The 10658-nt window shown below is 40.4% G+C and overlaps 1 protein-coding gene across 1 annotated transcript; it reads left to right on the forward strand.

Annotated features, from left to right (window-relative positions):
• Positions 1–288: 288 nt before the first annotated feature.
• LOC311375946 (choline kinase alpha-like) lies at positions 289–10258 on the forward strand (the record flags this gene model as incomplete). Its single annotated transcript, XM_084490951.1, has 7 exons — positions 289–722; positions 1080–1188; positions 3437–3487; positions 6345–6458; positions 8956–9089; positions 9221–9325; positions 10148–10258. Coding segments are annotated over exons 1-7 (863 nt in total), but the record flags the coding sequence as incomplete, so codon positions are not given.
• Between the last annotated feature and the right edge of the window lie 400 nt (positions 10259–10658).

Genomic DNA, 10658 nt, shown 5'->3' on the forward strand with positions numbered 1-10658 from the left:
GGGCCGATGTAAAATGTAATTTAAGACAGGCTTTGTATATAGCCAAACGTGCCTTCTGTCAAAAAGATAGAAGAGAAGATCCAAGTCTACCTGATGGAATCACGGTGTATGGGAGTGACCTCGTTTTGTTTTGGCCCCTGAGTTGGGCGTTAGTGCCCGCTGGGCTGTGCCTTGCGCCAACCAATGAGAGAATGGAATGGGCGTGGCCGGGTGACGAAAACACTAACCTGCTTGAAAAACGACGTCTGCGCGGAGTCTCAGTCATTCAAGCCAGAAGCTTCTTTGGATTGTTCTCACCAAAACCTGACTGCTTATAGAGATAAACATCGCCAGTTCAAATAAAATAATTAATTCGCAGTGTTCTACCTTATTCTGTCAAGAGATCTGCTGCTCGTTACGCAAATAAAAACGCTAGACGATCGCCTCCATAAATAGTAGATCATTTATTTTATCCATTCAGGGAGCTAAACAATTTCGTTGAAAATGAAGACAAAATTCATTAACGGGGTTTCTTCCTCTCCTTCAATGTCCCTGGGTCTTCTGGTCACCGAGAGTGCCTTGCATGTCCAACCAGAATCCGAAGAAAACTGTAAAGAGGTTATCATCCGCCCAGACCAGCCTGATTCAGAGACCAAACGAAAGGCGTATCTCTGGTGCAAAGAATTTCTACACGGAGCATGGAGGTCGGTATCTGAGGACGATTTTGAAATCACCATCCTAAGGTAGGCCTACGCCTATTTATTTACCCAAAATATTCTTAACAATGTGCATCCCTGTTGTAGATGGTTTATTATATTCATCTGTTTCGGCTGTTTAGTTATGTATTTATTTATTTATTTACGTAATAGGCCTTCAAATAAGCTTATCTTTCCGTTACCCACCAGCCTGTAATTATTCCCTAAGAAGCTTTAGATAGGAATAGCTTTTAGCGTTTTGAGGGTAAACAATGTAAACCCAATTTAGGTTGTTAACGTTTTTACGTTAAATGAATATAGTATTCGGTCGTTCAAATGACGATTCATTTCTTTGAGAAATCTCCATACTCTTCGTGTTTGACTTCCTTCTCATGTGTCCACCAGGGGTGGTCTGAGCAACAAGCTCTTCCTCTGTGCGCTCCCCGACCGTCTGGACAGTGTTGGGGATGAACCAAGAAGCGTTCTTCTGCGCCTCTATGGGGCCATTTTGCAGGTGTGTTTCGAGAAAGCATAATGTCATGTGAACGTTAAACGTGTTATTAATGGTCTAATTTCAATGTAGCCTGCTTCTCATACACTTTAACATGACAATGGTTAGTGTTTATTATGTTTGAAATGTTTTGCGTGTCTGTGTATTTGATCGACAGTTGGTTTTAAGGCAACATGGCTAGTTGGAAGGTATATTCCTTTCCAACAGATAATAACATTAAATATCTGTACAATGAACTGAATTGGGGTAAAGGTATTTATTTATACAAGTCCAAATAAACAAATACAATTGCATAATTCCTGTGTGATGTTGAATCACCAGAAGTTGTGTTTTGTGTGTGTGTGTGTGTGTGTGTGTGTCTGGTTGTGTGTGTGTGTGTGTGTGTGTGTGTGTGTGTGTGCGTGCCTGTGTATTTTTGTGTGCGTGCTCATGCAAGACAGTGCGGGTATGTCAGCATTATTTTGCGTGTGCCTGTATGTGGTGCTGTAGGTATGTATATAAGAGTGACTGTGAGCGTACACACATAAGTGTGCACGCATGTTGGCCATTGTTGTGTGCAGTGATGTACCCCTATGGCTGTACATGCATGTGTTCTTTGCCGTAGGCTTCCCAAAGGAGCGTGCCTTGAGCACTCTTGTTCCCAGGTGAACCCACCAATCCAACACGGTACAGTATGAGATTCATGAAATCTCAGCCTTTTATAACGGGGTAGCTTAACATAATACCGAAAACATAACCCGAGCCATCGTTCTGGGAACGTAAACACAGAATGGTGAAATACTGTGCGTGTCTGCACGGACTGACCTCTCCAGTCGTCTTGTTTTCTTGCCCTAAACCCGTGGCTAGAGGGCTCAGCTAAATGTAAAAAAAAAATGTCCCAGAAAGGACTAGCCACATGAAATGCTGAGAAAGCTAATTCGGTCTAGAGGACGTAGATATCTAGCGTGATAGTAATTATCTAGTAGTAAATATTTTTTCCTTTTGCCATATAGACATCATTTTCCTCTTTAAGTGAATACACTTATCATTCACAATGCTGACACACCATTATTTATCTCAGGAGAGGACGTGGCCAGTATTCAGAGCTCCAATCTGTTAGCCCCTAGATCCACACCAGGCCTGACAGATTATGATGAGCTCATGTTAACAACACCTGCTTAAGAGTTATCAAATCACGATTGATTTGTCTGCTAGCGACTATGGGACTGAAGGAGGACTTTGTAACCTTTTCACCAAACCTGTGAAAACCACTATTTCACAAATGTCAACAATTTTAGACTATCAATAGCAACACATTCTGTATCAGCTGATGGTCACATGATGATATGTTGAAGAAGAGCTAGAGCGTTTGTTTATTCTATTGCTATAGTCTGCATGCTGTGACGTAAGTGGTAAATAAACAACAAATAAAGTCCCTTTAAAGTCTAAAACTTATATATATATATATATATATATATATATATATATATATATATATGGGGTTTGGTAAACATGAACTGTTTACCTTGTATTTTAAGAAAGTGCACTGTGGTTTATTTGGTAGTTATGCAAACACCCAAGCTCCTGTTATGTCCTCAAGTCTACTCTAATTGCTAGTGGATGTAAAGAGGGATGAAAGGGGTTGAAAGAGGGATGTGTTCACAATGACACTCTCTGGAAAATATGTTTGAATATGATAATAAACAGTGGTAAACTTTACGCGACAACCGTTCAAACAACAATGAGATTTGAACCTCAAAATGGAGGAACCAACTGCAATAAAGGGAACTGCAACCAACATTGCAACAAAGATGGCAACTCTTGGCTGACTAGTGTTAGATTAGTAGAAAACACAAAAAAACACAACATATATATAAAACTATATTTATATAGTTATACATATATATATAGTTATATATATACTGTAGTTATATTAAAATGTCTGATTGCCAGTTCTTTGCAGAAATCATCAAATCTGCTATATCTTTGTATACAAAGTAATAAGTAAGTAATAATAAGCTGTTTGTATGTATCCTCTGTCTGCCTGTATATTTCTATCTCATTACCTCTCTTGCACCTTCGCTCCCTCTTTCTAACTGTTGCACTGCACAGTTAGCAAGGTGGTCCTCGACCAAAAATGTATTTTGCCCTGATATGTTTGGTAATCTCATTCAGTTGAGTTATATAGCAGGAATTGTTAGTAGTTTTTAAAATATGATATAATAGATCACTTTATTTATCGATAGCTTTTCCCCTTTTATTTTGTTCATAGATGTCCTGTAATAAAGGTGATTCCCAACGGTCAAACAAAGAAAGCCTCCAAGTAAGTAACTCATGGTAAAACTGTGAATGATGGTTTTCAAATCATGTTTCAAGGCCCCTACAGTCTCAGTGTGTTCCTATTTGTTCCTGCCTGGGTTTTCTCTTCTTTCCTATAGGGCTAAAGCCCATATGGGTCAGATTACCAAGGCCGGCTTTGGTTTCCTGGCTTTGTTGTGTGAACCCAAGAGGCAGCTGTAATTTTAAAGAACTTCCAGGAATTACCGAACTTCAGATCAGCCTTTTTTTCCTCTCCAGTTTTGATTGTAAACAAATGCATATCTCCATCTCTAGAACTTAAAATAATATAAAATGTGGATTCTGTAGTTTCTTTAAAAAATAAAATCCACTTGCTATGTCGCTATAATGTTAGTTAGACTTCGCATGCACAGCCTGTCAATTTGAATACCTCCAGAAAGCTTTTGTCCATCCACTTTTTTTTTCTCCCAAGTCATGTGATCCTTAACCCAGGGTTATTGTGAGCGGTGACTTGCACTGCCACATCATGTGAGCGATGAGCTCATCAGACAGCCATTGTTAGCTTTTTTGCATTATTTAACAGCTCACATTTCCTAATCAAGTGTCACTGTATTCACTTGCTCTGTAGAGCTTAGAGGAAACAAGCTCAAGCACTGTGTGCCATCTTCAGGTTGTGATTCTAAATAGATTGAGGGAGCACAATAGCAGATGTTCGCGAAATCATTTATTAGTAGATGATTAACCTTTAAATGTTGACTAATACCTGGATACAAGGGGTGAGTCAAAGCAAGCCAAGAAGGTCAGAGTTGCTTAAGTTTACTGTAGGTAGCAGTTTCCGTTTACAACATTGCAACACACAGTAAATGTGCTTCCTGTGTGGAGCCAAGGAACCCCTTTCTTATGGGTGGGGGGGGGGGGGGGGGGTATTCTTGCGATTGGCTAAGCAAGGTTGCATACATCAATAATAGAGGTTTAAAACAGAAAGAGGCTGGGTTCATTATATACAGTAACTTTTGTATCAAAGAAGGGCTGAGATACAAACATATTATTTGGCAATTATGATAATATATGCAACACATGATGCATTATTATATGTATATAAATATATATAGTTTATGTTTATATATATGTCTGGTACACAAGATGACTTCTAAATGATCAATTTAGGTTGATCCTGGACCATCATGTATTCAATGTGACAGCCACTCTCTGCTACTGACGTTAATTTTAACTTTAACTTTCGTCCTGCAGAAGGGTTTACACATCTGTTCAACTCCACAGTGGAACACAGGTCTTTCTGAAGTATGTTTGTAAGCAGGAGCGGATTTACAATAAGCAATCAGCAAATGTTGTGTAACACTGTGGATATAGTTCCATGGCAGTGTTCATCTTGTTCAAGCTGTCTGAAAGACAAGCTCAACTTCCACAGCGGCAGGGAGTGTGGTGGTGGTGGTGGTGGTGGTAACAACTTGTTTTCTTTTAACGGTGTGCAGAAAGCTATCGGGCTGCTAAGCCATTGTTTCCCTCCCAGAGCTAGCTTCCTGGAGCACTGCCAGCATGCAGCGCATTCCCTGGCTCGTAGCCAAGAAAATAGTACGCAGAGACCTTAAACTGGGTCTCTCGAATACTTGTATCAAGGCAGGCATTTTTTCTCCACTTCAGGGGAAGGTGTAATCTAATAACACCTGCCTTAGCCTGAATGACTTAGCCGTAGTTTCTTGGGGAGAAAACAGTATGCATGATGAACGATTCACAAATGTATTTTTTGATTTATATATAAATGACTCTCTTCTCACAAATACATTTCAATACACACACAAATGGATATCAGTATGTATAAATGTAAAATAAATCCATAAACAAAAATAAGTTCCACAAATATATGAATTCAAAAAATATTTGCAATTTTCATAAAAAATGTATTTGGATGTTGTTACATTTATATACAAACTGTTAAAGTTGAATTTACAAGACACTTTTAATTTGTGAACTTATTTGCATTTGTGTGTGAACTGGTCTGTATTTATATGTGGATTTTTGAGACTCCTGACGTGGCTGGATTCACAAATGCATTTTTTTCAACAAGGAACTCTCTGTAGCCAATCAGATGCCTCCCTCGTTTTCAGCCAATCACATGACTGCAGCCGACCTCTGAAGAATAAGTCCCGCCTCTGAGCCTCCCGGTTCCCTCGGTCAAATGTCTATGGGAAATAACATGGGGTTTTTGAATGATCGTACATTACAAACTCTGTATGGGGCGAAGAAGTACACGCTGCATCACGTTTTGAACTACACACTTTTTCCATCTAGTTTCGACTGGGTTTTTGGATTGTCTGTGCCGTTAAAGTAGCATTAATAATCGTTTATCCAATCCAAAAACTGTGGGACTGCAGTCATGTGATTGGCTGAAAACGAGGGAGGCATCTGATTGGCTACCGAGAGTTCCTTGTTGAAAAAAATCCACATATAAATACAGACCAGTTCACACACAAATGCAAACAAGTTCACGAATGAAAAGCGTCTTGTAAATTTGAGTTGAACAGTTTGCATATAAATGTCCAAAAAAACAAGACACATTTGTGTGTGGATCAGAAATGTGTTTGTGAAACCTATTTTTGTTAATGGATTTATTTTACATTTATACATACTGATATCCATTTGTGTGTGCATTGAAATGTATTTGTGAGAAGAGAGTCATTTATATATAAATCACAAAATACATTTGTGAATCCTTCTCTGTGAATTCATTATTAATGAGTTATGATTATTTTCATATCTTCTTGCCACTTTTAGGGCTCACGACAGTTCCCTAGACAGTTCGCCCTTTGATGGACTTAAACTAATTGTGTGTGTGTGTGTTTGTGTTGTTTTTTTGTTTTCAGGGGGCAGAGGCCATGGTGCTGGAGAGTGTCATGTTTGCCATCTTGGCGGAGAGAGAGTTGGGTCCCAAACTCTATGGAATTTTCCCCACAGGTCGTCTGGAGCAGTATGTCCCGGTAGGTTTACAGTTTACATTACATACAATGTTTGTCTGTCTGCTTGTACTTGCTTATGTCTAGATCTTCTTCTGCCAACCCTCACCCGCCCCTCCCACCCACACACACAATGCCTAATGTTAAGGTTGAGGTTATCCTTTAAGTTGAATGTAGGACCATATGACATAATCGTCAGCCGGATAGGGATCCTGCTGATGATTATGTCTCATGGTTTAAAAGACTAGGCTTGTTTCTGTTTGTGTTACCTGTTTCCCTACAGATCAACGATGTGATCAGTGATCAGTGTTTAGTGGAAATTAATTAAACCGGTCGTATGCCGACTCCTCCGGCTGCTCTGCCGGCGGAGCAGTCCGCATACGACCGAGAGGTCGGAACAATGGAGCGTCAGAGAAATTGACCGTTCGCCAGAGTTTGATTGACAGGCAATCTGATCAATCAGAACGCTCCTATTATCGAGTAGTTAATGTCCTCCATTTTGTCCGACATCTCTCCGACATACCGGCCGGGGCTATCAGCAGTGTTAACTCAGCTGCTCAGTGTTTACTTCGTTAGAAACTTCTAGATATTATTTTTTAATTCAGAGCTCAATATGGTAAAACGGTGTTGTCATGGAACCTGCAACACTGACAGCAGATATAGTGACCGAGTTGCCAACGTCTTTTTTTTCCCTTTCCCGAAGCCAACTAGGAACATTGAAAAATGTTTACGGTGGATAAAGTCGGTCATTATGCGTGACACAGCCTGCGATAAGTACGACCAAGGATAGAGGGTGTTCAGCACACACCAACAGTGAGTTTAAGCTCATGTAAAACGTAGTCCTATACAGTTACCCTTGTTGACACTTGCAGTGTGAGTCCACCAGTCTCCTCTCTTTTAAGTCGACCTCGAAATTGACAATATGACGAGAGGCAGATTTCCGTTGGCTGGGATAAACTTCTCCCTTAACGCTGATTGTGCCTATAATGTTATGTAGCCAAAATAAATTATCTGAAAGTTCATGCTTCAGTCAGGATTCACACTTTCATTTATTCTGACAATTTAGATTTGTTATATTTCAATATAATAAATTATCTAACAATGTAAACAAATTAAGTAAAGAGTTAGCAGCAACATGACCGTTAGTCTTGGTAATAGATAGCTATTTACCTGTACTATTTTTGTATATTATGATGCTATGTACATAAGATCCAGATATGAAGGCATAAGCCTTTTGTTTTTTCTTTAAAGAAATGCTTCCTTCGAGATAAGTCGTCTGGTATATCGCCTAAATTCCCAACTTCCCAACTTCCATCTTCACGTTACAAGCCAGCTGATGTCGGACTTGACAGCAGAACCCGCCCCCGAGACAGGGGGGCGTGGCTAGAACGCTCCTGGCGAACGGTCAATTATATGGACCCGAAGTGAACTGACAGCTGTCTGCTGAAACATTGTTTTCTCCTCCATGTCGCGTTTCAATCTGGACTTCAGAGAGTCAAAGCCAGTCAAAGTTAATTTCCCCCAATTCCTTTTGCCCATGGGCGAGATAAACCCGACTAGGAGTCTTTACTTCTTGTGGAAGTACCAGAGAGTCGGAGAACCCGACGCAGTCTGTAAGATTCATAATATCAGAGAATACCCCCGTCAGTTCGGCCGCGGCGCAATGAATTAATAAAGATCGTAGTTATTTTACAACCTCGTTGATGAGCAACATTTAGAAAAACATGGACTTTTAATTCAGCCTTGGGTTAAATCTAAGCGTAGTGTGTACTGAATGCACGTTGATGATGATACACTCCTTATAGGGGGTAACTACATTGGCACGACACCGGCTTCCTCCATCTTCTACGCCAGCTTTTTAAATAAATCGCCGACCCAAAGTTAGTTGACAGCTCTCTACTGAAAACATCTTTCTCCCACCGGAGCAGCCCCTCCGCCGCCCGTCCATATACGGCATTCCCCGCCGCATCGCAAGGAATGAATAAAGATCGTAAACACGTCGGGAGAAAAAAACATTTATTTTGACAGATGTGCCCGAAGTTACTACTTTACAACCTCGTTGATGACCCACATTTATAAAACATGTACTTTTAATTCAGCCTTGGGTGAAATGGAAGCGTAGTGTCCGTGTGCTTCCACCTTTAATGAATGCATGCCATGGGCGCTCCCGCGGCCGGGACACAATTCTTATAGGGGGTAACTACATTCACCGGCTTCCTCCATCTTCTGTGTCACCTTTTAAAATAAATCGCCGTTTCTCGTTATCCCTTATCCGACGGCGGCGACAACAACAACAACAACAACAAGACTATCGTCTCCTTCTACTTCCGGCTCATGGCCCCGGGATCAACGCACTGATTTATAACCACTGATTTATAACCTGTCCACCTACAAGAAATATTTAGATTTTCAAATTAGGCCGTCTGAGTTTTTAGCAAAGCAAAAAGCATAAGCTGTCCAAGGGTGGTTTGGTTATTTGTTCACAATTTATCCTTAATAAAAATCTCTCCATGAGCAACAGAGTCGTAAACTTGAGACTTGCGAGCTGGGAGATCCCAACATCTCAGCTGAGGTGGCCCAGAAGATGGCCGCGTTTCATGCCATGCGAATGCCCTTCAACAAGGAGCCAAAGTGGCTTTTTGGGACAATGGAAAAGTAAGCTGTTACAGTTATTCGTCAGTTGTTCTTTAGGACTTTGTTTTTAGCTTTTATTATCTTGCTGTACTTTGAGCAAAAAAAGAAGTTTGTGTAAGTGTGTCACTGATTGAAACATGATGAACCACCAGGTACCTGAACCAGATTATGAGGATGGCCATCACCAGGGAATCACACTTGTGCCTCTTTAACCGCCTGGCCAGCTACAACCTGCCTCAGGAGATGGATGTGCTCAAGTATGATTACACACACACACACACACACACACACACACACACACACACACACACACACACATACTCCCTTTCTCTACTTAATCTTTCCATGTGCTTTCATAAATCCATACATGCCAATGATATGAAACTTGGTAATCACCAGTAAATCACCAAAGAGTTTTTATGGTGGATGTGGTTTTCTTGAAAAGCACCATAATGTTTTAATCCTGACCTGTTGTTTACAAAAGCCCTGAAGGACAATGTATATGGCATTGCTATAAAATGACAAATAGTATATGGTGTCTAAGGAAGTTAGTGTTAATGATTGACTCTGTTAAGACCTCATTAACACATTACCATACCACAACTTACATCATCTTATTCACTGAAGTTGTTAAAAGATGCAGTAGAGGTTTTAAGAATGAGTAAGCCATGCAAGTTTAACAATTGACCAGAAACAAGTCATTTAACAAGATAAGGGGAATGGAAAAAAACCATTTCATTCATGCTCCCTCTCCTTGGTCTCCTACTGTCCTGAATAATTAGATGCTGACTGTTGTTTCTGTTCAGGCGTATGGTAGCTTGTTTTGGTATGTTAAAGGTTAGGTAAAGGTTAAGGTAATGAAGTATTCACTACTACATTGGAATGAGTGTCAAAAGTTGTTCATCTACGGCAGTAAAGCTTTCAATTTGTATTGCATTTACAAAAACCTTGGTGTTTCACTTTCGGAAAACACTGATCTACCCGGAAGTTACACTGAGCACAAAAGCGTCACAGAGTCGCCTTTTGACCTGTCCCTTTGACCTGTTCCACCTATTTGTTTGTTGTGTGTTTGTGCACAGGTCACTACTTGAATCCACCAACTCCCCTGTAGTGTTCTGCCACAACGACTGCCAAGAAGGTAGGAGATCCACCATTGTCAACCAGCTGAGGGGAAACCAAGCATTCAATCAGTTAGATATATATCAGTGGCGGCTGGTGGTTTTTAAAGTGAGGGAGGAAGGACTGCATGCTTGCTTGCCATTGACCGGCTTGCACTGTTAGTGGCGTATGATGGCATAAGTATGTGAGAATCAAGTTGTTTTAGGGTGTTTTGGTGAAGTACAAAATAGCAGGGAGGGATAATTATGTGAATAAAATTGATACAAATCCACCAGTGGCAGCATTGTACTTTGAAAGCTGGTAGGCAGCATGTCTTCTACTAAAAGGGCAGAAGGAAAGGATGCAAAGCCAATTTGTCAAATCAGGCCTACTCTTGATTTGTAAAACTAAATAAAATTAAAGCTGCAAGCAGCATTTTACAGTGCCTAAGCATAAGCCGACCAATAAACTATTCTGGAGTTTCTAACCATA

Source organism: Micromesistius poutassou (genome assembly GCF_964030765.1).
Source record: "Micromesistius poutassou genome assembly, contig: SCAFFOLD_6347, whole genome shotgun sequence".
Taxonomy (NCBI): Eukaryota; Metazoa; Chordata; class Actinopteri; order Gadiformes; family Gadidae; genus Micromesistius; species Micromesistius poutassou.